The 25,567-nt window shown below is 39.1% G+C and overlaps 2 protein-coding genes across 6 annotated transcripts in view; one reads left to right on the top strand and one right to left on the bottom strand.

The window, feature by feature from the left end:
- The window catches only part of GARRE1 (granule associated Rac and RHOG effector 1), a 55,369-nt gene extending 31,966 nt beyond the window's left edge, over window positions 1–23,403 (top strand). Inside the window, exons 3-14 of the mRNA XM_042821824.1 lie at window positions 2,868–3,074; window positions 4,950–5,090; window positions 5,368–5,463; window positions 5,599–5,760; window positions 6,673–6,831; window positions 11,266–11,363; window positions 12,830–12,955; window positions 13,592–14,580; window positions 16,910–17,075; window positions 17,966–18,100; window positions 19,656–19,734; window positions 20,849–23,403. Coding sequence (XP_042677758.1) covers window positions 2,868–3,074; window positions 4,950–5,090; window positions 5,368–5,463; window positions 5,599–5,760; window positions 6,673–6,831; window positions 11,266–11,363; window positions 12,830–12,955; window positions 13,592–14,580; window positions 16,910–17,075; window positions 17,966–18,100; window positions 19,656–19,734; window positions 20,849–21,175 — 2,685 coding nt within the window. The 3' untranslated portion in view covers window positions 21,176–23,403. The remainder of the gene's footprint in view (window positions 1–2,867; window positions 3,075–4,949; window positions 5,091–5,367; window positions 5,464–5,598; window positions 5,761–6,672; window positions 6,832–11,265; window positions 11,364–12,829; window positions 12,956–13,591; window positions 14,581–16,909; window positions 17,076–17,965; window positions 18,101–19,655; window positions 19,735–20,848) is intronic.
- Window positions 13,229–25,204, bottom strand: SS18L2 (SS18 like 2). Of its 5 annotated transcripts, XR_006169379.1 has the most exons (6): window positions 25,113–25,204; window positions 24,876–24,952; window positions 24,497–24,681; window positions 23,281–23,351; window positions 17,964–18,084; window positions 13,229–13,668 (listed from the first exon to the last, which is right to left on the bottom strand). XR_006169379.1 is itself a non-coding variant. In XM_042821826.1 (3 exons), the coding sequence occupies exons 1-3, from the start codon at window positions 25,179–25,181 to the stop codon at window positions 24,594–24,596; spliced, it is 234 nt and encodes a 77-aa protein (XP_042677760.1). In that variant the 5' UTR covers window positions 25,182–25,204; the 3' UTR covers window positions 24,148–24,593. The 5 variants fall into 5 exon arrangements, 1 of the variants encoding a protein (XP_042677760.1); XR_006169380.1 differs by lacking the exon at window positions 23,281–23,351 and having other exon boundaries at window positions 13,230–13,668; XR_006169378.1 differs by lacking the exons at window positions 13,229–13,668; window positions 17,964–18,084 and adding an exon at window positions 22,985–23,182.
- Window positions 25,205–25,567: the final 363 nt, after the last annotated feature.

The raw sequence follows: 25,567 nt of genomic DNA, 5'->3' as shown, positions 1-25,567 counted from the left end.
TTTTCTGTATCAGAATATTTTTCTGTATCAGAATATTTTTCTGTATCAGAATATTCTAAAATTGATTGGAAGGTGTTCATGTGGGACAGAATGTAACCTACCAGTACAGCCTCATCTGACACTTTTGTATGTATGTTGTCAATTTAATTAAACTCATCACCTGCTTCAGTGACAAGGAAGTCTAAAACTACATCTCCTCAGAAGTAATTTTGCTTCCAGCTGCCTAAACAGAGCAAACTCCTTTCAGGTAGGGTTATTCAGAGAGAGATTGCTGCCCTGCCTGGCAGAGGAGTAGCAGAATTGTGGTGCTAGAGATGTGTTTCTTGGGATAAGTTTGCAAGCCAAAAGACTTCATCATATTTGCAACATAAATGATTCTAAGAAATAATTTACGAAAGTGCCACCATGAACAGAAACTTACAGGTTGGCACCTGCAATGGCTCCAGTTCTTTTTTGATTATTACACAGTTTCTAGGTTTTTTCTTGTTCTCATTATAGTCTAAAGCAGGGGAATTGAACGCTTTTGGCATGGCAAAGTAGAGAAAAGTAAAATAGCTAGTGGTATTCCTAGCTGTGAAAACAGTTGCATTGTATCCATGCAGTAAGGTAGTTCTGCAGATCTCACAACATGGTGCGCGTTGCTTTACACGCTTTGGTGCCGCTGGCCAACCCTGGCTGTATTTAAACTGGTGGTAGAGAACTTTCCCACTGTGAAGACAGAGATACGGCTCTTCTGAAAGAAAATCTCCATTAATTGAATTTTAAAGCAAAGTGAGTTTGCTATGTGGAGTGAGCATTTAATTCTGTGGTACAGAAATCTTCCACCAATTAGGTTCTATTTAAGCAGTTAAAGCCACTCTTGACCATTTCTGAGGAAGACTGGAATGGATTATTTTTCAAACAAAACAAGTTTTGCAAAGCAGATGTTGCTATTTATCTCTGCTGCTTAACATTAAAAATTACACTAGAAATGCTGTGTGGTGCCACTGAAACTAAATCATTTGTTTATTTGAACATTATTCCAAGGCAGGAGAAACTGCAGCCTCTGTACCTTAAATGAAACTTAATCAGCTTGAAATTCCTAATGAGTTCTGGTTTCTTCTTCCCCTGACAACTCCGTTCTTTGTACACAGAAATATTCACGTCGCAAGTTTTATTTACTTGTTTATTTATTTACTGCGGTGTTCTTATAAACCTTTCCATCTCTGTAGTCAGGAAAGTTGAAGTTTTATTCATTTTTATCATTTGCTGAATGCTTTTTTTAGTAAGGCAAACTGCACTTCCAGGGGTCAGTCAAAGTACCAAAAATGTTTAATTTTGTGCCTCATACAAAGAAGGGAAGTGATGGAACCAGAATGGAATGTCAAAAGGAGACCGGATGCAATGGAAAAAAAGAATTGCCACCACGGATCCTTTTAAAGTAGATAGCTAATGCATATAGCTGTTCATATGACTACAGCGTCTTGCCAGTAAGATCATTGTGTCTGAATATTTTTATTCCAGAAGAATGTAGCTGAAAATAAGCCAGATGATTTATTTGCTCTAAGGCACAATGGGTTTGTACATTATCTTTGTGTTTTATGAATATTGGTGTTATTCAAGCCTAGTCTTTTTTAATAAAGTCAAATATACACTTTAAACCACTTTGTGAGAAACTTCATAAAAGAAACAAAGCATTTTGAACAGTTCTTAAATTATTTCTGCAGCAATTTGGGAAATACTTGCTTCTCTCCTGCATCCCGGATGTCCTTTGTTGAAAGCTTTTGTTCACTTAAGAAAGCATGGCCTTGCAAGCAGGCAGAGCACTTGTGTATGTGCTGCTTTGTCCTCAGAGTTGCCTTTTCAAACAGCCCTACTCCAACAATTTTACATACAGTGCCTACACCTAAAACTTGGTTCTGGGGATCTTTGTTTTGTTTTGCTTGTAGTAACTGTGGCCTATCTGTGGTCATAATTCTCAGGAGCAGTGTTTGTGTGTGAGGGAGGCAAACAGGGAGGGACACGATGGGGTGCAGAGCCCACTGCTTTGGCTGGCTGCCCTGTGGAGCCAGCTCTGGCATTGCAGGAGCTGCTGTGCTGTCTGTGCTGGTCCCTCTGGGTATGGGAACAGACCAGCAGCCCTCCTGCTCACTCTTCCCTACTCTACATCCTGCTTTCCAGTCGAGTAGTATTAGGTGACACGTTTCAGTGAAATGTACTGATGAGAAGATTTGTGCCAGCGTTAGCATTCCTGTCAGACAGTGCAAGTGACAGAACTGCGATTCTGTGTGTATCCTGCAGTCACTGTTACATGCTAAAAACGGCACTACAGTGCATCTGTACCTTGTGGCAAAACGTTTTTCATGTTTGTTAGTAATTACTGGTCTGCTTGGAAAGATAAACTTTAGAATTAAACTCTTCTGATTTTGTTATCATGTCTTAAAATTCAGATATATTTAGCATAAATTCAGCCAGGTCTGTGTGTTAATGTTTTTGGCTGTTGACTGTATTGTGATAACGTGCTACTGTGATTTTTATTTTTTTTGTTTCATGTGCCTGATACTACAAAATAACTTAAAGCTTTTCATTATTTACTTCTGAGATCAAGGTAAGGTTAGTTAAAGACAACACAGAAGCTTGAATTGACTGTATCAGTCCGATCTCCTCTTAATTTGTAGAAGCTATTGCTCAGTGTTTACCATAAGTAAATGGTTAAATGCTGAGTGCTGCTTCTGGTCTGAGGCACTAGTATTTCTTCTTCCTTTTTTTTTAATTAATAAATCAAAATTTAACTTAGTCACTTAACCCAAGCATTGAGCAAGAAAGAAGGAAAAAAAATCTGTAAAATCTCTTATTGATTTAAAAATTGTTTTTTCTTCTTCCTGCAGGTGCTTGGACGATGTTTCTTGACAGTGATGCAGGTTCACTTTCAGTTCCTGTCACAAGCTTTGCAGAAGGTCCAGCCAGTGGCACACTCTTGCTTTGCTGAAGCTGTAGCCCAAGAAAGAAAGAATGTTGGTGGAACTGGAGCCTCAAATTTAAGCCCCACAAATGAGCTAGAAGATGCAGTGAGATCATGGAGAGGAGCAGCAGAGGTATGGAAGGCTCAGTGTAGTGACATTGTGTTGTATTCAGTGAAACAAAAGTTCAGGCCTAAGTGCCCTAATAAGGGAAGAAAATCTCTAACTTTAAAGAAATGCTGCATTTGAAGAAGGAAACTAAAATCTGTTTTACCTATGCGGTGTTTATATGATCTCTGCCCCGTGAAAAGCTTTTACTCATGATATGAATGTGTATAAGGAGTGCACAATGGAAACAGCTGTTTGTTATTAGCAATTAACAGCATTCAGATATGGATCAGTGGACAGAAGGAATTATTAAAAAAAAAATAGTCACTGCAGATACAGGGTGAAATTTTAGATGAGCGACGAGCGATGTTACTTAGGTAACATCTGTATCTTTAACATCTTGAGTGCCAATTCCTTGTTTTTGTTTTTTTCTGAAAACTTCTGACATTGCTTGTCTTTGTGCTGAGGGAGAATTAGCTGTTAGCCTTGATGTTCCTTGCTGTATCAGTAGTTGGAATGTTCATCTTATTACTTAAATGTGCTACTCTCTGGACTTGGATTTGAGTTAGCACTGCTATCTGTGAAATCCTTTTCTGCCAAAAAAAAAAGTTCATACAAGGAAAAAAAAAAAAACAGGTTTATGAGCTTTCCTGCATTTCATGTACGTTACTGAAGTGCACAGACAGACCAAAATGGCTTCTGACATGGAGTACGTGGTTTCCTTAGTTTCAAGTAACCAAGAGCAGCGTGTGCTTTTGAAGTCTAATGGGGCAACCCACCTGGGCACGTTAAACATCTTGTTTGGAAATCTTGTTGGGCTTTCCATCTATCAGCTAGCAGATGTCTGCAAGGTGTATCAAGGCAAATAAGCTTTAGAACTCTGAATGCAGAGGAATTATTTGTAATTCCTACTGGGGCATGAACTGCTTTCACTAGACAAAATAGAGATTGGAAATGCTTGATGTAGACTATAACATATAATCTAAAGAGTTCTAATCCTGGTGTGGTTTTACTTCTTTTGTATAAAAATAATTTTGTGTTTATTATTTCCTTAAAATTGTGTTATAGCTTCTAGAAATGTAATTGCTATCAAGTTCATTTAAAACCTGCTTAGAATTAAAATTGGACTTAGAGATCTGGGACTCTACCCTTTTTTTTCTAACACCCCATTCCAGCTATTTCTCTGAATAAAAACTGTATTTCAAGATAGAGTTTAATACCACTATTACATTATTCAAATCAACAGTATCTAAAGTCTTAAATACAGACAGAAATAGGCTTCTCTTTGTTTTCCACTGCTCAGTAGTATTTCAGTTTTTAATTCAGGTGTTCTATGTTTAGTATTTACCGTTTTTTAAAACTGAAGTAGGTAAAGCTGTTACGCTCTTGTTGCCCGTGGTTAATTTTAGTCTTGTGTGGCTCTTCTCAAATTGTGCCATAGTGATCACCCGTAACTTCATAAAGCGTATTTTATATACGCTGCAGTGTTTGTATGTACATGACACGTATGTAGATTTTGTTTCTGTGGTAAGGATTTAAAATACGCTTTATGATAAAAGATTTAAGTCCTTCCTCATCTGAGCACACTGATCATGTGGCCATGTAACCAGGAGCCATAGTCCAGAGAAAGAATTGAATTTGTAACAGCAAACGATGCTGATTTGATTTGCTATCCAGCACCATATAAATTACATGAGATTTATACTTTCTAAGTGACACTAGAAGTTGAATCAGTTATAATAAGTAATTAGCTCCAGAACTCTTCCACCACATGCTTCCTCTAATCTCCTTTGTGTTTTAAACTCTGTGTAGGTTGTTTGGTTTTGTTTGTTTTTTAACTTCAGTGTGATTTTGGTTTGCTGTTGGACTTCCTAACCCAATAGTTTTTTCTTGATGTTATAGGCTACATCTCGACTGCGAGAAAGAGGTTGCGATGGATGTTTGGCAGGAATTGAAGTTCAACAGCTTTTCTGCTCACAGAGTGTAGCAATCCCTGAACATCAGCTCAAAGAGCTAAACGTGAAAATTGACAGTGCTTTGCAGGTGAGTTTTTAAAATCAGTTGCTTTTGTGTGCATCTAGTGCAGTCAGTGGGACAATGAATGAAACGGAGGGAATATATTACTGCAGGCACCTGTACCACAGGCAGCCCTGAAGTACAAGAGGACTACAGGTATTGAACTTACGTGATAAATGTGTATACACTGCAGAACTGAGTAAAGCAAACCTACGTAACAAATTTTATATGTGTATCCAGAAACAGTGACTGCTTCCTTCTTTGCTGATGTAGCTGTTCCCTTCAACTTTCTGTTTAATGTCAGGCTTACAAAGTGGCTCTGGAGAGCTTAGGCCATTGTGAATATGCAATGAAGGCTGGCTTCCACTTGAACCCAAAAGCTATTGAAGCAAGTCTTCAGGTAGGATCTGCTAAACCTGCTCTTTCATCCCTCTGCACCTTAAAAATAACTATTAAAAAAAAAAAAAAAGAATTGGACTCATGAGAATGTTTTCATTATCTTCATTTCCTTCTAATCTATTTCTTTATGCTTCAGGGCTGTTGCAGTGAAGCCGAAGCTCAGCAAACAGGAAGGAGACAGACTCCACCTCAGCCAATTCAGTGTGAATTGCCCACTGTACCGGTTCAGATAGGGCCGCACTTTCTGAAAGGAATATCCTTTAACGAGTCTGCAGCAGAAAACCTGAAGCTGAAAACGGTAATAGTCCTGAATCTAACCACAATGGTTAACAAATAAAATGAGAATCAGTAGAACTCCTTAAAACCCAGAGAAAAACCACAGTAGTTCAGTGCCAACTTGTACTTAAAAGTGCGTATTTTTAGCCTGACTTCCTGTGGAATCGAGGTGTGATAACGCTGTGGGCTCACTCCTCCCTCTGATAATGTTTAAACCACCTAGGCAAATTCAGTCTAGTGTAAGAGAAACACAGAAGTCTAAGAGGTAATTGGGGTTCTATAAGCTTTTTAAAAACAGGTATCAAAATATGACATCCTTACAGTTGTCCTTAGCAGGTGATGGACTTTAGAGCTTATATAATCTTAGGTGCCAAAACCAGTCAGGACTGTGCCTTCTGCTGCTAAGGGAAGTGCTTTAAAATAAACAGTATTACGATATCCTTTCTTTCATGGCTTCCAAACTTTAAGCAATCTTTCTAAGTCAACTTAAAATGTATTTTTAGAAGTTGTAGAAAAGTTAATTGAATTTTCAATGTAGAGAAAATGTAAAAGGTGTCCATTGAGAAGTAATTTGGGAATTTTAATCAGCTTTTTCCAATTTTTAGATAAGGCCAGTCCTTGCTCCTGAAAGTGCTGAAACAGCCAACAACTTAAAATGTTTTTCTTTTGTCTTTGAAGTGCCTTTTGTAGTTTTGATTAAACTGTTCTGCAAAAGCTAAATACTGTTTATCGTATTGGAGTTCTGTGTTCAAAATTGCACACGCTGACTACAGTGTTTCTGTTCTGCAGCTAAGGTCTTACTTGTAGGACCATTGAGAGGTAGCACATGTAGCAATAGGTGGCTGAAAAGCTTTTGAAAACTGTGTACATATGGAGGCCATTAATGTTAACGTTTCTGAATCACATGACAAATGTCTTTGGTTTTTTTTTCCAGCACACAATGTTGCAACTAATTAAAGAAGCTGGATGCCATAATGGACTTACACCACGGGATGACTCTCCTGTTACTGAAGTACTAAATCAGGTTTGCCCTTCGACTTGGCGTGGAGCCTGCAAAACTGCTGTACAGTTGTTGTTTGGCCAAGCAGGACTGGTAAGTAATAGAGATAGGCTTAGCCACAAAAAGGGCTACTTCAACATCCTGAGGAAAAACTAGGTATTTTAAAGTGTTTGAAAATTAATTTCCTACATCTTGCTCCGAGTTTCTATTTTTAACATGCAGCTAACTTTAGTTATAAACAAGATGTATCCTCATGGAATGCAAGTTTGTAGATGCTATCTGTAGTTGTTGGGAACAGGGGAAGACAAGAAATGAAACTTCAGTTCTAATAGTGAAATAGGAAATGTTTGAATCTTTCCTGTTTAATAAAACGAAGCAAACAAAACAAGAACTTTTCTCTCAGCTCTTTTTTTTTCCTTTCTCGTTCAAGTGGAAGCTTGGTTTTACTGCTGAACAGAAAGCAGTAAGTCGTCTAGTCATCTGCACCAAGTAATGCAACCTGGTGCCTCCAGAAGGCACAGCACTTAATGCCTTTCTGCAGACAAGTATATCCTTTAGAAGCAAATGAGCAAAAGGCACCATAGATTCTACACTGTGTAAGGACTTAGTAAAAACAGGTGTTTGAAATGCATTTTGATAAGAAAATGCACTTGTACTCCTATAACTAGTTCCTGCGATCTCTTCATTTAATGAAGAGTTTGTTGATAAATTCATTTTTTTAGACTTGAGTTTTCACTCGACAGGGCAAATAAAATGGGGACAGGAGTGCAGTAGGATAGGATGAAATTGATGCACAGAGGTGTACCATAGACTACAATAGTTTCTATCAAGTATTCTTTGAATCATTTCTGGGCTAAATGCTGTTGATGATCATTTATTGATGCCTTGTTCGAGGTGAATATAGACTGCCAGAACTGAAACAAATTGCAATTTCAAATGGAAAGATCCTTATTGCTAATACCTTGCAAATATATTTTTCAAGCAAACAGCTGATTAAGTGACCTTGCCTAACCTCCATTCTTAGATCATTGATCCATATATTTTTTGGTACTGTTAATACATTCTCTAGTAATGGTGAATGTCGGATGCACCTATTTCAGGTTTCCTTTATTAGGTATTAGATATCCCCTTGACATGAAATATGCTGGACAACTGGATTTAAGTCATGGTTGTCTGTAACAACGCAGTTGGATTGAAGGCTTAAAATGAAAGAGACAAACCATCAGTATCGTAACAGCAGTGTGACTGCCATCAATCCTTACCACAGTGTGATGTAGAGGGAAGTAGTAGTAAAATAAGCACTTTATATAAGGGAATTTTACAGAGAGAGGTTTAAGAGGGTTGCATCTTTGCAGGGAGGGGTGCACTTTGAAATAATACGATTGATCAAATTTGTATGTAGGTGTTTACTAGGAAAATGTGTGTTAAATGCATGAACAACTAGAAAAAGGGCCATAGTGAAGTCAGACTGTCTTTGGCTGATAGGATGCTGGGAGACAGCAGCAAGGTGTGGGAAATGGGGCCACGAAAGAAGTGTTTGTCAGCAGCCCTATGGAAGTGTGCAGTAATTCCTTAGCAGTTGTTGCCTTCTGAGCATCTAGATGAGGAATGCCTTGGAGGATGCTGCACTCCCCACTGCTTCCTTTGCAGCAAAACAAAAGCTTAGGGGTTTCAGTGTTGTGTACGCCCAAATCTTGCCCTGATCAGATTTTGAGAGTGGCCCAAGGCAAATTTGAACTCAGGAGTCTGGAAACCTGGTATCCCCTTGTCTAGACATAACTTGTTAGACCTGCTGATAATTGTATCGCTGATACTCTTTGCGTTTATCATAACATATGGAGAGTTGTCAGTATAATCTTATTATACGTTCTCCCATATGACAGTGCTGATACAAAGAGTATTATCTCCAGTAGAAGCGTGAATGTCTTTGCCTGAATCTCTTGTTCTGAAAATAGCAGGTTTCTATCTTCAGTTACACAGTAATGAGCTCTACACATAGTTGAAGTACTTGTAAGCCTTAAGTCTGAATTCATTCTCACTTTTGATTTGTTACAGTATAAATGGGTGTGAAGGTATAAAATATGTGCCTTTTTATTTTTTTTTTTTACATGATTCAATTATGCCTGTATGTAGTCTCAGGCAATGATGAGAAACTGTAATTTATTTCTTTAAAGCCTTCTTTGGGTGGAGATGAGGGAGGAAACACCTTTAAAACAAGAACAATGGATATCTGATGCACAGGAAGCTATCCAGTGAGCACCTAGCAGGCAGGGAGTGAGAAACATGTTTATTTTATTTTGTGTGCAACTCGGATAAATGTATCATTGGACAATATTATGCAGTTTTTCGTTCACTGCTTTTGAGAACTAAGCTATCTGTGTTAGTTCAGAGTGGTGAGTTAAGCTAAGTCAATATCAAACTTAAAAAGGAACATTGATACGCTCACTATCTTTGGCCTGTCGTGCCATGTGCCTTTGCAGAAGGAACTCTTGATAAGTGCAGAAAGTGCAATGAGGTGTAAATTAGTTTATTTTATTGTTTTAGGTTTTTAACTTAAAGAATTTCTGGAATTGTAGGGGGGTGTGTGTGTGTATATTCTAAGGTAATATCTGGATATACGTATGTGCTAAGTGGTGTGTGTGTAAAGAATTCCTGTCTTTTCAGATTTAGGTCAGCTAAGTAAATGTATGTTTGAATAAAAAGATGCAGGAATTAAAGTAATTCAGAGGATGAATGGAAATAAAACTTTGAATTGGCATCCTGCAAACAAAATACTTTGTCTCTAGTTAGCCATCCTTTCCTGTGCTTACTGATCTTTGTTAGCAGAAAACATGCATTGTGGGAGCACTCAATCTCCTAGTAGTTTTAAATCTGAGATGTTGTAACTGTGACCAAATGTTGAGAAATGGGACTTTTTTTTTTAAAGGGAAGAAGGAGGAAAAAAAAAAGTCAAACAAATGCGGGGAAAACCCCTCCCAAGAGCAGTGGCACTACAGTGCATCGCTTCCAGGAACTGACCTAGATTTGCACCAATTAAAAGTTTACTTCTTGACTGATGTGAGATTGATCTGGGGGAAGCTGAGGGGAAAAGAAGAATTACTACTTAGTTAATCTCACCTTAGTCCAATTATAATTGCAATATAGCTAAATCTATACCAAATTATTTAAAATTAAAATGGTGCAAATATGAAGAAAAAACAATGGTGTTGCACTGTTACTATGCTAGGTATCATCATGAATGGGTAATAGCATTTTTCCACGTGCTTAGACTGTGCTTAGACAGATTTTGCAAGTCCAGATAAACCTGAGCAAATGTTCAGAGACAGCTAGAGGAAAATGAAGGCCTTATGTTAAAATATTGAGATGGTAGGAAATAGTAAAGCTTAAGTATTGTTGGAGGGGTTTGGTAATTCAGGAGAAGAGAATCTCAGCTCTATTTATATTTCACCTTTCTTCATAAACAGTAATAGACTACAGGACAGAAGTAGAACAAGTGTAGGATGATTGCAAAAAAGCCAGTAATGCCCCCTGAGGCTTATTTGTGCTGGAGGACTTTTTGCCATTTCAAGGATAAATGGTACAGCTAATCTGCTAGTCACCAGAGCAAGAAGTGCTGACTGTTGCCAAAAAGCTGCTGGTTCAGCATGACCAAAATAGGAAATTATGGAAGTGATCAAAAAGGCCAGCTCATGCAGACTGGACAACAGCAGAGAGCACAAACCAAATATGGAACTTACTATCACTGGTACTGAAGTTTAAATGAAGTTGGAGTGAATCCATTCCTTCTCAGTTTCCATTAAAAAAAAAAAAAAAAAAAAGTTAATAACAGATTAATTTTCAAGACTTTCCTTTTTCCATATAAATTCATGATGTCTTACAGAAGGCTTAGAGTTAAAATAAATAAATAAATAAATAAATAAATTGAACAGTCAATTTTCTTCTCTTTACTACTATTAATTCTCTGTTACCTACAGTACCATTGGATAGAGATATGCTGGTATACGATTTTGTAATCGTGAAAGTTTGTGTAGGGGGGGTGCTAAAAATTGCAGGGTATGTGGAAAGTTTCAGGCTAAATACTCTTTGTCTGTAGCATGGTATGCATTATTTAAAATATTTTGAGAAATAGGTGTTTGGGGGCTATTAAGGTAGCAACTGTGTTAGACTTCTCACATATAAGAGCTGTTACACCAATCCATTGATAACTACCAGCTGCTACATAAAGACGTTGGTAACTACATGGTGACTCAGTGCAGTCGAGAAGAATGTCCTTGAAATATGGGCTAATGTATCAAACTCATCAGTTTACATACTCTCATTTTTTCTTTCCCCAAGACATTTCAGTACAAATTAACATACGATGATGATTTTGAGATGATTTGTTTTTATCTGGTTCTTTGTACATCTTTGTACAAAGGTTCTTTGTAGTGTGGCAGGGAGCTGAGACTATTGCATCTTGACTACAGGGGTGATAAAACAACTATAACTAATTCCTAAATTGTCTTTTATTTTCATAATATTTTCTAGGTGGTTGTGGACACAGCACAGATTGAAAATAAAGAAGCCTATGCTCCTCAAATAAGCTTAGAAGGATCTAGAATAGTGGTGCAAGTTCCATCAACTTGGTAAGTGAAAGTACTGCACTGTAGATCATCCTAGTAGGTATGACAGAAATACATAGGAAAGAATACAGTGCAGTACAAGTGGAGCAGGAACTGCTATGTAATTATGGCTTATCTTCCTTAAATTCCTTTATGTGGAACTGACTAAATGCCACTATTCATCAGACTGACCAGCAGTTGTACTTGAGCTGTCTTTGTATTAATGCTCCCTCTGTTGGCGGCAGTGGAAGGGAAGCAAGGCTGGCGCACAAGAGCAGAAGAACGGTAAAAGCTAGATGAAGTTAAATAAATATAAATCCAGAAATATTCCTGTCACTCTCCCTGGCAGTCCTGGGTGCTGAGATCAATAGAAGAGTTTTAGCTCTTAACTAAGATGTTCTTTAGGTGCTGTTGTGAACTGCAGAACTCTGTGGTTCAAGAGGTGCCATTCCTAGTGGTTTAACTAGCTGCCTAGGAAAGCATAGCATTAATTTGCACTTTGAGGTGAGGTTGTCTTCCCTTTTGAAACAATAATTTGGAATTACAGTATTTCCTTTATTTCTTCAGTGTACTTGGTGTTATGAACTTCGGTGTAAAACACTGCATTCATCTGAATCCTTAGTGAGACAGCCTGTTGCTGATGGTACCAATGGTGCGTCCAGAAGTACAAGTCAGCCCACAGTCTTTATCCAAATTCATCTGTAATTCCACTATGGGTATGAACTGGCACTTCTCTATTCCCTTTAGGTAAATTGCTCTGTTGTGGAAGAACTAAAATACTGCTGAGCACTTTGTGCCAGCGTTTGGAATCTCTGAAAGAGCTCCACCTGCTGACACGCTGAGAGAGTGCCTGTTTATTTATCTCTGCTGAAGGGGCTCATTAAATAATTGACAGCTGTGCCAGTACTTAAATCCAGGTTATTCTGATCTCACCTCAAATTAAATCCTAATTCCATAGATTATTGAAGAATTACAGTAAGCATGCATCTTCACAGATCAGTAAAATCTTCCACAGATTACTGGATATGCTGAACCATTTTTCTCACTGAGTGTGTCAGGCTGGGTGTTCCTAGGATGGGACATCTAGAGTGCACTCAAGATTTACAGTTCCTGCACCTTGTCTTTTTGTCAGGCTTGTTGAGTGCTCTTGCCATTTCCTAGAAAACAGGATTTCTTGTGTTTTTTTTTATTTCCTAATATGCCTTAATCATGCCTGCTCAGCTAAACAGGAAATCATCAATCTTGATTTTGAAAAAAAAATGACAAAACTCTTGCCTACAACGAAATTTTCTTATGTACTCAACAGTTAAAAAAAAGAAACTGGGGCTGTGGTATTAGTCCTCGGGAATCCTCAGGCATTCATATGTTATACTGCCTTGCTGGTTGTACCTTTGCAGGAGCAAAAGCAGCATGTTAATTAGCCTTTCATTGTCTGACTAGCATGGTAAAATTGTTCAGTGTGGAATTCAAAGTTGTGATTTTGATTACAGGTGTCTAAAAGAAGATCCAGCAACAATGTCTTTGCTACAGAGGAGTCTGGATCCAGAGAAGACTTTGGGACTAGTAGATGTGCTCTATACTGCTGTGTTTGACATACCACGGTGGAAGGAAGGAAGGTACATCTCCTCTTGAGCCTGTTGTTTAAACAAAGTCATCGCTGTTGAAAAGACTATACTGAGGAATTTAGTTTCTGGTTTTCTGGTTAACCAGAAAGAGAAATCACTGGTCAAACAAAGCAAGAAACTTGTACTCTATATAGGTAATCTTGTGAGTACGTTAAAAAACCAAACAAAAAAAACCTAGCAGTTTACCTATGTGCACAAAAATATTTTTCTCTTGCATAAAAAAACCCACTTGATTTATATTAAATAAATATTTTCATTTGTATCTTGAAGTGCAATTAAAAATTCTTTAGGAGAATAGTAAATGCTACTGCATATCACAGAGTTACAGAATAGTTGGGATTGGAAGGGAGCTCTGGGGATCATCTCGTCCAACGTCTCATACAAGCAGGCTGCTGTAGAGCACATTACCCATGACTGTGGGTAGTAATAGTTTGAATTGTTATTGTGAGTAGCCAGTGAACTAGCAATCTAATAGAGGAGTCCAGTTTTATTTCTTCCACTTTCTATTGCCCAAATGCACGTTTTTCTGCAAAATAAAAACTCAGTTAAATGTCTTTACGTATCCAGTGCAGCGTTAGGATAAATGGGATTTGTTGGGTGGTTTGATACATGTTTTTGTTGATGCAGGGAGCAAGCTTTGCCTTGTATTCAGATCCAGTTGCAGCGTGAAATCTCAGACTTTGGGAACCAAGTTGACATGCCATCTGGAAATGGAAGCAAATCTTCAGGTGGTCTACAAAAGACATTTTCAAAACTGACTTCACGGTTTACAAAAAAAACTTCCTGCACCAGTACAAGTAATAGTGGAAGTTATTCAATCCCCAGTACACCTTCCAAAAATGTCTTCATAAGTTCCAGCTCAGAGGAGAAGGCTAAAATGCCCACTAACATAGATGCACGGCTACAAAGCATTTTGAACATTGGTAACTTTCCTAGGACCACAGATTCACTGCAGTCAATCCAGAGCACAAATAATCAGATAGTAAATGGGTTTTTAGTTGAAAGACAGGACAACTTCTTCAAATTGGATGAAGGCAAGGATGACAAAGGTATGAATTTACCAACTGACCAAGAAATGCAGGATGTCATAGATTTCTTGTCTGGTTTCAACATGGGCAAATCCCAGCAGACTTCTCCAATGGTGAAAAGAAGAAACTCTATTGCATCCTCTACAGCAGCAGAACAAAAATCAGGAACAGTACAACAACAGCCCCAATCTGTCTCTCACACACCACTGCATCCTTCTCAGCAAGGCTTGTCACAGCAACAACAGTCACAAAAGCAGCAGCAACAAATGCAATATTACCAACATTTGCTTCAACCTATCGGACCACAGCAACGTGTACCTGCCAAATGGCTGACTAATTCTTCACAGCAGCCAGCCCAAACTGTTGGAGCTGGATTATCTCATTTAAACCAGTGGAATAATCCTGGTTTTTCAGATTTAAGCTCTGACTTGTACAGTTTGGGTCTTGTGAGCAGCTATATGGACAATATGATGTCAGAGATGTTAGGACAAAAACCACAAGGACCTAGAAACAACACATGGCCAAATCGTGACCAAACTGATGGAGTGTTTGGAATGCTGGGAGAAATTCTGCCCTTTGACCCTGCAGGTGTGTGTGCTTTCCTTTATTACTTTTCAGGGAGATCCTATTACAAATAGAAGAATACTGTTAAATATTCTTAGCAGTAATTATTTCCTAGTACTATTTACCAGATGCTAAGGTTATTAAAAATAGAGACAGGTATTTCTGTATGCCTTTTTTTTAACGTAGGTTGAAGTGAAGTACAAAAAAAAAGTAAGTAAAAAATGTCATTAGGTTTCATTAAAAAATCAGAATTTTAACAAATTCCATGTTTATCTCAGTGGTAGTTCTTACCTTTCCTATAGGGATCACATAGAAGTGTTGAAACTTACAGATAACGCTCTTCCTGCTGTTAATTTTTGAGATTGTTTAAAAGAATAGCATTCAGATCTGTGTATTTTGCCTCCCACATCAATTATTCTTCCTGCTCTTTACCAGTCTTGCACTCTAGAGGTACGATTGAATTGCATCTTTCCCATATCCCTGCTTTCCCCCTTCAGTGTGAGAATCACACCAATTCCTGCTCTCCGGCTGTTATTGCATTGAAAAGCTTGGATGCTAAAGGGTTAGAGACTAAGGAGCAAGTGTCATGTGGTTTGCCAAGTATGTTGGAACCACTGGTAAACTGTAAATGTATGGGGATTATTATTAAAGATGAAGTGAGATAAAATTTTATGGTTATAAGCAAACCACTTAGAGGCTATCAAATTGATTATAGAATCTGGGACTAAGAGGAGATTAGTGATACCACTTGAGATCACCAGACCAGTCTGTTCTCTTACAGATGTATCTGTTGGTGTGGAACGTAGCTACAGGACTTCATACTGTGCATTTATTTAAAGTGCCAGAACAATCTTTTCTAAAACCACTTTATCATTTTTCTGCTGCTACCTGTGTGTGTGTGTGTGACAAAAAATCTTCAACCAAATAGATTGGAATTAGAACCTTTCTTCATATAACATGCCAGGTTGAACTGTGATGTCGTTTGAAATCTAAGCTTCAGTTAGTGTAGTACAGAAAGCTTTAAATACGCACACAAAAAAAATCATTTTCTGATTTCCTTAGGAGTTGTGCTCCTAAGTCACTTGAAACAAATTGGGTTACTTGATGAGTATTTTTAGTCTGAAAATAATGACTTTTCAAGGGAAAATTGGCTAATTAAGAATTTATAGAATTGATGGGGTTTTTTACGGTCAGAGGCTGAAGTGACTGCCAAAAATGTATTCTGCAGTATTTTCATAATCTCTAAGGAATGAATGCGGTATCAGTAAAGGGAAGATTGATGCATCTGTATTTTTACAGGTGAACCTATCTCATGAAAGGGTGTTTATCTATTCTTACAGAGGTAAAATTGACACAAGTTGCTATTTTGCATATAACTGTAATTTAACACCTCATGCTACCCACAGAACAAAACTATTCTTGCCCTTCAGAACCTATCCTTTGATCTGAGGATATGCCTAACTTCCAGCCTCAGATTAAATTGACATAAAAGTATTTCTCAAACTAAGTAGTAGTGGCAACACTTTGTTTCTGTACAGCTGTCAGGCAGCTCTGTTCCTTGTTCATACAATAAAGGATGTCTAGAAACAAAGGTAACTTATCTGTTTTAGTTTTAATTTGAGTGCACCAGAACATTAGGGCTCTTCTTTTGTAAATGTGCTAAAAAATAAAGCTTTCCTTCAAATGCTGAACTGAACATAGGGAAGCAATCAGATGAACAAAAGGTATTTTGATTTGTTTTCCAAGCTGTGCACTTTAAGACTTTGTGTGTTAAAAATTACTATTTGTTTTCAGTAAATATCAATCTTACCCTGAACTGCTTAGTACTTCAGGATCAAAATGTTTTCAGAATGGCTGTGGTCTTTGTAAGAAGTAGGAGCTTCTGGGCTGCATGTTTTAATGAGATCAGACTGAGCGTTTGGTCTCTTGAGAAGCAGAATCACAGCATGGATGGAAATCGTTTTGTGATCCTGAATCAACAGTAATAATTCAAATATTGTTTTTCTGACAATGGATAAATGTCCAGTCTCCAATTTAGTCAGTATCTGATGCCGGACATTTAAGGGCACAGGCATGATCATAGTCACAAAATACTGCTCTTCAGAGGGGATGCAAGGGACAGGTGTAAAAGATGAGAATTCCAGATGAGAATTATTATCTACCATGTACAACACATCTGCTTTTTATTAAAACATTTCCTATTCAGTGTTCAGTGCTCCATCAAGAAGTATAAATGGTTTAGCATAAACTGTCAGTGAGAAGGAACTTCTTTTCTATGGTCAGGTCTAAAGGATTAAATGAAAGAGTTAAATGATGAATGTCAGCTACTGACTTCATGATTTCTTTTATTTAGTTGGGTCTGATCCGGAGTTTGCCCGCTATGTTGCTGGGGTCAACCAGGCTATGCAACAGAAAAGGCAAGCACAGCACGTCCGTCGTCCAAGCAACACACGAAGCAACTGGCTTCTGCCTGATGACCCTCACAAAACCTGGCCCTTTCCTGAGTATTTCACAGAAAGGTAAGAGAATGGTCGAGCCACTTTGTTTTCAATTTTTTTTATTTGGGTCAGTTCTACACTCGAAACTTGGCAGGATATGGGAATAAGAGCTGTGTTTTTTTCTGATTGCTGCTGCACCAGTAAAAGCTGCAGCTCATGGCAAGAGTAAAAAAATCTGAGCCCTTTCTGCTTTCTTGGTACTAAAGAACTGGCATTTGTTTGATACGATTCTGAAAGTAGAATGCCTACTAAGTTTGACTCAGAGGATATGAGGACTTCACAACAGATTCATTTGGAATGTTCCTATTTCAGTATCTTTAAAATGTTTAAGACCTAGTTTTGATGAGGAGTGATTCTATGAAAGTTGCAGCACCTGACTTAGTTCAACTGAACAGATTTCAGATGCTTAATCTTATTACTTTAAGGCATGTCACCATACCTTACAGAAAGTTAGTGGTTTTTAATGTCTTCCAAGTTGTAACTTTATTATGAAACAAGTGTTTCAAGATCCTCTGTCTGTTCATCTACATAGCTACAGCTATGAGTCTAAGGCTAGTTTAAAACCAGTAGGACAAGGGTGTTTTCTAGCTCAGTTATGCAGTGAAAGAGCTGAGTGCTTAGTGACTGCAAAACCAAGAATCATTTGTTTTTCCTTCTTAACCAGGACAGACTGTGTTATTTTAGTAGAATACCTAGATATAAACTGATTGTAACAGACAAAGCAGCGATACAATCACTCACAAGTAAATACATGAAAGTATTTGTGTTAGTTCTACATTTAACAAAATACTGAAATTTCTTTGTGCCCTTGAGGTATCATCTGTCACTGAGATTCAGCATAACTAAATAGAGCATACGGTCTGGACCAAGCAGTATAGATAGAAGAACTAATAAAATGTTTTGTCTTACAGTGATGTGACAAACAGCTGGTCTGGTACTCAAGGAGATTCTGCCAGCTCGAGTGATGAGACCTCCTCAGCCAATGGGGACAGCTTGTTCTCCATGTTCTCAGGGCCAGACCTCGTCGCTGCTGTAAAGCAGAGAAGGTCAGAATAATGAACAGAAATACGTATCACTATATAAAAATTTGGGGTGTTTTGATAATTTGAGGGCACAGGTAATTGACTCCTGTCAGTCAGGTAAAGTTACATGAATGTTGGTTTGTGTGCTACACACAATCAGTGAATCAGTGTATACTGTGTGTGATCTTAATGCTAGGGGTTCACAAATTGAGTTACATTAGCAGCTAAATCTTAATACACATTAACATCTGTACAGATAGCCAGCTGCTGGCTGAAACTGATGATGCCTAGATGGAGCTGACAGTCTCCCTGTAAGATGGTCTGTTTGGGATGGCGCTTCTTCCTAAAGTACTGGGTCTTAGAGATGATCTTTGAATTGGTTTTATGAACTGTACTGCAGTGTAGCTTTTATGAAACAAGTGTTTCAAGATCCTGAACTGCCCCTGCACAGCATTTTGATACCAGCAAGTTCCTATTCCCTGGCTTCTCTGCAGCTTTGTGGTACTTGATAATACTACCCTGAAAGTGTAAACTTCTGTCTAACATTGCCCACCAACACCATTTCAGTAGTTTAAAATACTTAAATACTGACTATTTGCTCCTTTTCTTTCTGATCAAAGAGGGAGTTTAATTATATTCCTAAATAAGCTCAGTAACTTAAAAACTAAGCTAGGATTTTAAAATATGAATTATTAACAAGTGAATTCAACTAACTATGAATACACTGAAATGTAATAGTATAAATTAGAATGCAGTTACTTCCAGCTTTCCCAAAGGGCTTATAGCTCTGTCTTTGAAACCTCAGTGATTCCATGCTAGGGGTTAGTTAAGAGGATAAAAGGCACAACAGAAAGTATGAATTCCCACCAAATGAGGCACAAGATGAAGCATGATTTCTGACCAACTTTCAATCTGGAATTAAACTCTCAGCTTATTTTTAGAAAAGGTTTTAAAAAGTAAAATATTCAGTGACCAAATACTTTTAAAATTAATATTTGATCAGAAACAAAATCAGAGTTGATGCATTAGAATACAGCTGTCTACTCTTGGTGACAGGAAAAAAATCAGTGGCCACACCAACAGTTTTCTGCAGATTACCACAGAAGTTATTTTTATATGCACTGGGGTAAAGAAAGTATGCTGGGGTAAAGTAAGATGAAACTAAGGCAAACAAGTTGAAAGGACTTGACTAAGCCAGGAGGTGCTTTCTGAATTTGTACCTTTACCAAAACTTTTAAGAGGGGACAAAAATAAATGCTGAATTGAAATAACTGGGAGATCGTTGTCAAATAAACATCACAGCAGAAGACCAGCTCATCTTCCTTGTTCATCTCCGCAAAAACGTGTTGTTGAAGCTGTTGCTGCACTGTCAAGTCTCTGACAGTATTCAGTAGCAAATTTCTTGCCGCAGTAACTTGTACTTTTACCTCTATTAAGAAAAAATGAGATGAAATGCCACTATACATTCTAGGCTGTTAAATAAGACAGAGCAGAACTACAGAATGGTATTCTGGTGGCAGATTAATGCATGTGACTAACCTAAAAACAAATCAAACTAAATGTTGCTTTCTTGGGGCAGAAAACACAGTAGTGGAGAACAGGAACCTAGTACACTACCATCACCACCTCTTCTTTCTGCAGTAGATGACCGTAATCAGGTAAGTGGAAAACATCTTTGTCTAGTGATTTGTCCTGCATGTGTTTTGGAGTGGTTTTCTTTAGGAAATCAACTAGAATAGAAGCTGTAGCTCCATATTCCTTACCTTGCCTAAAACACAAACAATTTGCACTGAAGTAGTACTAGATTCTTCTTTTTTCTTTTTTAAATGAAAAGTACCAAATTTAAAATAGGAAATAATTGAACTTCTCCCTTGTGGCAGAAATTACAGCAGAAAACACAAACATTCAAGTTAAGCTAAGAGACAACACAGTCAACTTCAGTTTACACAAACAATGAAAGTTCCACCAGATTGGCCCTTGAGGCCAAGAAGGGCAGTGGCCAGCAGGTCAGGGGAAGTCACCCCCCGCCCGTACTCTGTCCTGGTAAGGTGACGTGTGGAGTACTGTGTCCAGTTCTGGGTTACCCAGAAAGACAGGGAACATCTAGAGAGACCAGCAGGGGGCCACAATGACAATTAGGAGCCTGGAGATTTCTCTTAGGAGGAAAGTCTGAGACCTGGGATTGTTCTGCCTGGAGAAGACGGGGTAGCGGAGGGTGGTGGGTAGCTGTCAATGCTTATAAATTCTTAGAACACTTAAAGGGTGAGAGTCCAGCAGCAAGTCAGGGGGCAGTGGGCACAACCTAGAACACAGAAAGTTCCATTAGGAAACAGAACACTGAAATGGGCTGCCGAGAGGTTGTGGAGTCTCCTTCTCTGCAGGTGCTCAAACCCTGTCCAGATGCATTCCTGTGCACCCTACTGTAGGGAATTGCTGCAGCAGAGGGGTTGGACTTGATGACCTCCAGAGGTCCCTTCCCACTCCTACAGTTCTGTGATTCTGTTAATTACCTGCCTTACTATAAATTGTAACTTTCAGCAGGGCTGCTGGTCATCAAGCAAATGTGCTGAATAAAGGTTTTTCAAGAGGCAAATACTGTATGGGCTATGAGTTGTATAAGTTGTATATATGCATCAATTCTGTTTTTAAAGATTAATCCTCTGAAAATGTTGTAGTTAAGTACTGTCTCAAAATAAAGTACATGGATCAAAAAACAACAAAACAGAAAAACCAACCCGCTTCACAAACCAACAACTATTTCTGTTTTCTCAGGATAACAAAACCAAAACGTGGCCTCCAAAGGCACCCTGGCAACATACGTCCTCTGTGACGAATACACTACCCAGTCAGAGCACTTCTCTGTACCCTATGAGCAGCCCTGTCAGCCAGTGGAGTGACACGATGCAGATCCTTCAGTCACCCGTGTGGGCAGCAGCCAACGACTGTGCTCCATCGACAGGCATTTCCTCTAGCTTTGCCTATGCGCAGCAGCAGCAGCAGTCACAGCAACAGGCTTCCCAGCACAAACAGATGAATAAGGGCTTTAAATCTTTTCCTGTAAAGCACGAACGCAGACCATCTTACCTGCATCAATACTGATTGCTTTTCATATTGGAAAATGCAGCACAGGGCCAAATAGTTATGAAGTACGTGTACTTTTTTCACAATTGTATGTTGGCTATATCCTGTTCATCTTATTAAATAGGGAATCGAGGGGGGCTTGAGGAGAGGTATAAAAACTCTTGACTCTTATTTACAGTGCTGAGCAATATGGCCAATATGTTTGTTTGTACATGAAACAGCCCAAAACTGTGATGTAGAAATGCTTTTAAAAATATCTATATTGCCTTTACTTTCAAAAGCTTTTTTTTAAAAAAGAAAACTGCTGAAGGACTACCATACAAAAAACACTGTATTTTGTAGCTATTTTTCATATAGATTTATAGTTGACATCTTACTGAAACACAATGAATATGTTGAAGCAAACATACAGTGGTCACTTTGCTCAATGCTGTGTTTGAATTTACAATGGACAAGCTGGAAAGCCTTTGTTTCTTCCATAAATGGCCTGTGGGCAACTTTTTTTTTTTTTTTAAATGATGTGTAAGTGCAGCTTTTCATGTGCCACACAAGCGAGTTCATTATAGAACTGTTGCAGAAGCAGTTGTGAAATTGAGTGTTGTGGTAGTTTCCTTCCTCAAAGTATAGATCAGCAGAACCACTCAGATTTGTGTCACAAATGTTAACTGAGCTGCTTACAGTAGATGGCACCTGTGTGGATGACACTGGTTTTCAGATAAATACATTTGTTAGTGCTTCATTTGGCCAAAGGCATTATCCACACAGTACTCCTTCCTTAAGTGTGTGAAAGTACAGCCTGAAAGACTACTTGCATATATTTTAAAGTCTTATTTCAGATGCTAGTTGATTTAAAAAAAAAAAAAAAAAAGTTGTGAGCTGGCTCAGAAGATATCAGAAGTGTCAGGTGGGGTAGCAGTTAGCTATAAGAACGTTATTTTTTTTAAAAGGATAAAGTAATTATTTGCAGTCAATATGTGCCATTAAGTGAACCTGTGGAATTGGGAATAATCTTCCAACCAAAGTGGGTCTGGGAGTGACTGGTGCTTAAAAAGTGAAGAACAATGGTAAATATATATATAGCTATCCCACTGTATATTAACTGAGATTACAGAAGATTCTTTATATAGTTAGAGCTTATTTAAATTTTCATATCTCATCTTTGAAAGAGACTAAAAAACCACAATATTTTCTGGTATAAGAGTTTTGACAGTATTAATCTTATTTTTGTATTTTTCTTAAGTCATATCATTCTAATATGTTAACTACTAGTAAAATGGGTTATTAGTTCTAACTACATAATTTTTCAATGAAGAGAAAGCACATTTGTTGTTTTTGTTTCTACAAACTAAGTACATCTATATCTAAAGATACCAAAAAATTAATACATATATATAAATAAGAAGTATACACAACACTAAAACTATTAAACATTTGGGTATTTAAAACCCATCCACCTTTTTTGTTTGTATGGTGATGGGCTGTATTTGCTGGCCCAGATTGTTACTTTTTGTGCTGTTTGAGGATGCCAATGTTGCCTGTATTTATGATATTGTCACCACGTTTTCTGAAAGTTCATACTTACATGTTTACAAAGATTTGTTTGCTGTACATAGACTTTTTACAGTAATGTGCTTTGCACAATCAGTGTGGCTTGTCTGTAAATTGTTGATGGTCTGTACTACTACAGTTTTGAAAACCCTCTGCTGAAAATGTTAGTGGTTACTTAACTTGATGAATGGTTTTGAGTTTCCTCAGTCTTGTCATTTAGATCTAATATTAAATCCTAAATTTGGTTGTAGTTACTGGTTATTCACACTAAGACCAAAATGGAAGTTAATGAAAACATTTTATTTTGAACTCCTCCTAACAAGTGCCAAAATTATTGCTATAGTTTGTGCAGCTGATTCATAATTACAAATGCTGGCAGGTTTCTAGATGTACAGAAGTAAATTGCAGAAACCAAGTCTGTCTGCATTTTGACCACGTAGGTGCTACTATGTCCTTCGCTTCCGATTGTTCTGAACACTGGTAATTTTAAGAGTTGTTGCACTTGGCAAATGAGTCTTGCCATTAAACTTCACTTACACTGCCAAGTGCAAGGGTTTGGTGCTTAGTTAACTTACCCTTATTGCAGTGCTTCTGTGAATAGCTAATGCTTCTGAACTGGAATTGTACATTTTGTATTTTAAAGCTTCTGTAAAAGTAAAATATTAGCTTTATTAAAGATATACATTTAATAGGTCATACCTGTTTAGAATATGCACCTTACTGAAAATGAGCAGCATCTAAAAATTGTAATTTTGGTTTGTAAACAAAGACCTTACTTCATTAACATAGGATTATTTAACAGTTTGAAAGTTGTTAGCTGCCTACTTACATGATATAAAACTGAACTTAATACACCATACAACCTGAAGCATCTTAAAAGATACTCTTTCATAAGAGAAAATGCCTTAACAGTATTTTGGACTATTAGTGCAGATGGACATTGCCATAAATAAGTAATGTGAATTTTTAGACAAGTAAATGATTTGAATGGGAGTGAGTGAAAACTTTTTTTTGGGGGGGGGGAAGGGGGGAGAATGAGGAGGAGGGGAGAACTAATTACTGAGGCTTGTTTAGCTTATGCTAATTGCATCACTGAAATGCACAATCAGGTGTAAAAATATGTATATAATAGTAAAATAAGCTGTGCTCTCGGTAGGTAAGAGTATAGAGGCAGACAGGTGAAAGGCTGACAATTACCCAAGGTGCACATGAGGCCTTGCTGATAATGCAAGAAGTTACTTGTTTACAGAATCTGTAGGGCAGAACATTCCAAGCAAAAATGAAAATCTTGGTGCAAGAGGGGTTAACATCAGCCCTCTTACTGAACTTGACAGTTGCATAACTTAAAAGCTCCTTCCTAGAATTCTGAAATTGAAGTCCTTTTGCAGTTAACACCAAGGTGTTCCTTTGTTAACGTGTTACATTAATCCAGAAACTATTGCTTTACAAAGCACATCTTCAATTTATTAGCACAATTTTTATGATACAGTGTACACAATAGTCTGTGCAACATCTGTCTCATCATTTCTACTTTCCCACCTGCTCACTGGTGTCCTCCTGTTCCACAATCTCAGTCATGAAACTCACTAAGCCTCACTAAGGCTGCCACAATCTTCCCAAGGCAGCAGTGGTGGTGTCCTGACAACTGAGCTATTTTCAGAAACACACAACACTGAGGTTTTCCAGAACTGAAAGCTTGGTAATCCTCTCCCTTAAGTTCTAGTTAATAGGAAGAAAGAAGCTATTCTAATATTAGAATTCACATTTTAACATAGTGGGATGGCTCTTTACCTGCCTTGTGTGACTACACTTTCTCCCTCCCACAGTGGCAATGTAAACTAAAGCCCTTCTCTGTAAAGCAGGGCAGCCTGCAGCCGGGTACGTGCAGTCACTCTGTAGTCTTCTGCGCGCTGGGTGGCGTCGCATCTGCAATTGTGGCTAAATAAATGAGGTTTCTGTGCAGGATATGCTGGTACCTATCAAGGAAAGAAAAACATTTTTTGGGAAGTGAGCGACTGCCTGTTTTTCTCGAGCAGATGCCGCAGACTGAAGCCGTCACTTCCGTAACCCGCTCGCGTTCCCTAAGCAGTCTGCGCAGGACCGGGCCGAGCCGAGGCCGCCGCCCCCCTCCTCCCCCCCGGGCCGCTCGGGGCCGCCCGCCCGCACTTACTGCACGCAGTCGGTGGCGCGGCCCTTGCTCTGGTACTCCACGATGCACCGGATCAGCTGGTCGTTCTCCTCCAGCAGCTACGGCAGACACCGCCGTCACCGCCCGCTTCGGCCCCGCCTCCCGCGCCGCCGCTGAGGGGGGTTGCGAGGGCGGCGGCGGGCCCGGGCGGAGCCGGCGCTGCCTGAGCCGTGCCGGGCTGTCCCCTGCCGCCACCCCGGGACCCCGCCGCCCGCTCACCCGCTGCAGCGTCTCCTGGTTCACCTCCGCCTTGCCGCGCAGCCGCTCCGGCACGAACACCACCGACATTCCGCCACCGCCCCGCGCCTGCGCTGGAGGGAAGCACCGCTCTTGCGCCTGCGCTGAGGGAACAGCTCGCCGCTCCCCCCTCCCCCCCCCCTCGCGCCCCTCCCTCCTCGCGCCCGGTTCCCGCTCGAGCGAACGCCGCCGATCCCGCCCTGCCCCGTGCGTCTGCGTGGGCACGAAATAACTCACCACAGCCTCGTTGTATTGAAGAATTTATTCCGGTTGAAAATAAAAACCCCTCGCTTCCATGAAACAAAGTAGCCCGCCGGTGGCCGCGCTGCCCGCTCCCTGCGCACAGAGCCCCCGCCCCGCAGCCGCCCGTACGGCCGCTTCCCGCCCGCAGCCGTGCGGCGGCCCCGCGTTCCCACAGCGCGGCAGCTGCTCGGAGC

This window comes from Centrocercus urophasianus, unplaced genomic scaffold (genome assembly GCF_019232065.1).
Source record: "Centrocercus urophasianus isolate 14NV4802_14NV808 unplaced genomic scaffold, USGS_Curo_1.0 seq_2, whole genome shotgun sequence".
In the NCBI taxonomy this organism is placed as follows: domain Eukaryota; kingdom Metazoa; phylum Chordata; class Aves; order Galliformes; family Phasianidae; genus Centrocercus; species Centrocercus urophasianus.
Note: the sequence above shows the minus strand (reverse complement) of the source record. Positions and strands in the feature narration are given on the sequence as shown.

What these genes read in the sequence shown, in the direction of transcription:
- SS18L2 (XM_042821826.1), bottom strand. Translation starts at nt 25,181, where the DNA reads ATGTCGGTGGTGTTCGTGCCGGAGCGGCTGCGCGGCAAGGCGGAGGTG. An exon ending in ACCAGGAGACGCTGCAGCGG is followed by an intron (nt 24,953 to 25,112) that starts GTGAGCGGGCGG and finishes TGTCTGCCGTAG; the next exon opens with CTGCTGGAGGAGAACGACCA. An exon ending in CGCGCCACCGACTGCGTGCA is followed by an intron (nt 24,682 to 24,875) that starts GTAAGTGCGGGC and finishes TTTCCTTGATAG; the next exon opens with GTACCAGCATATCCTGCACA.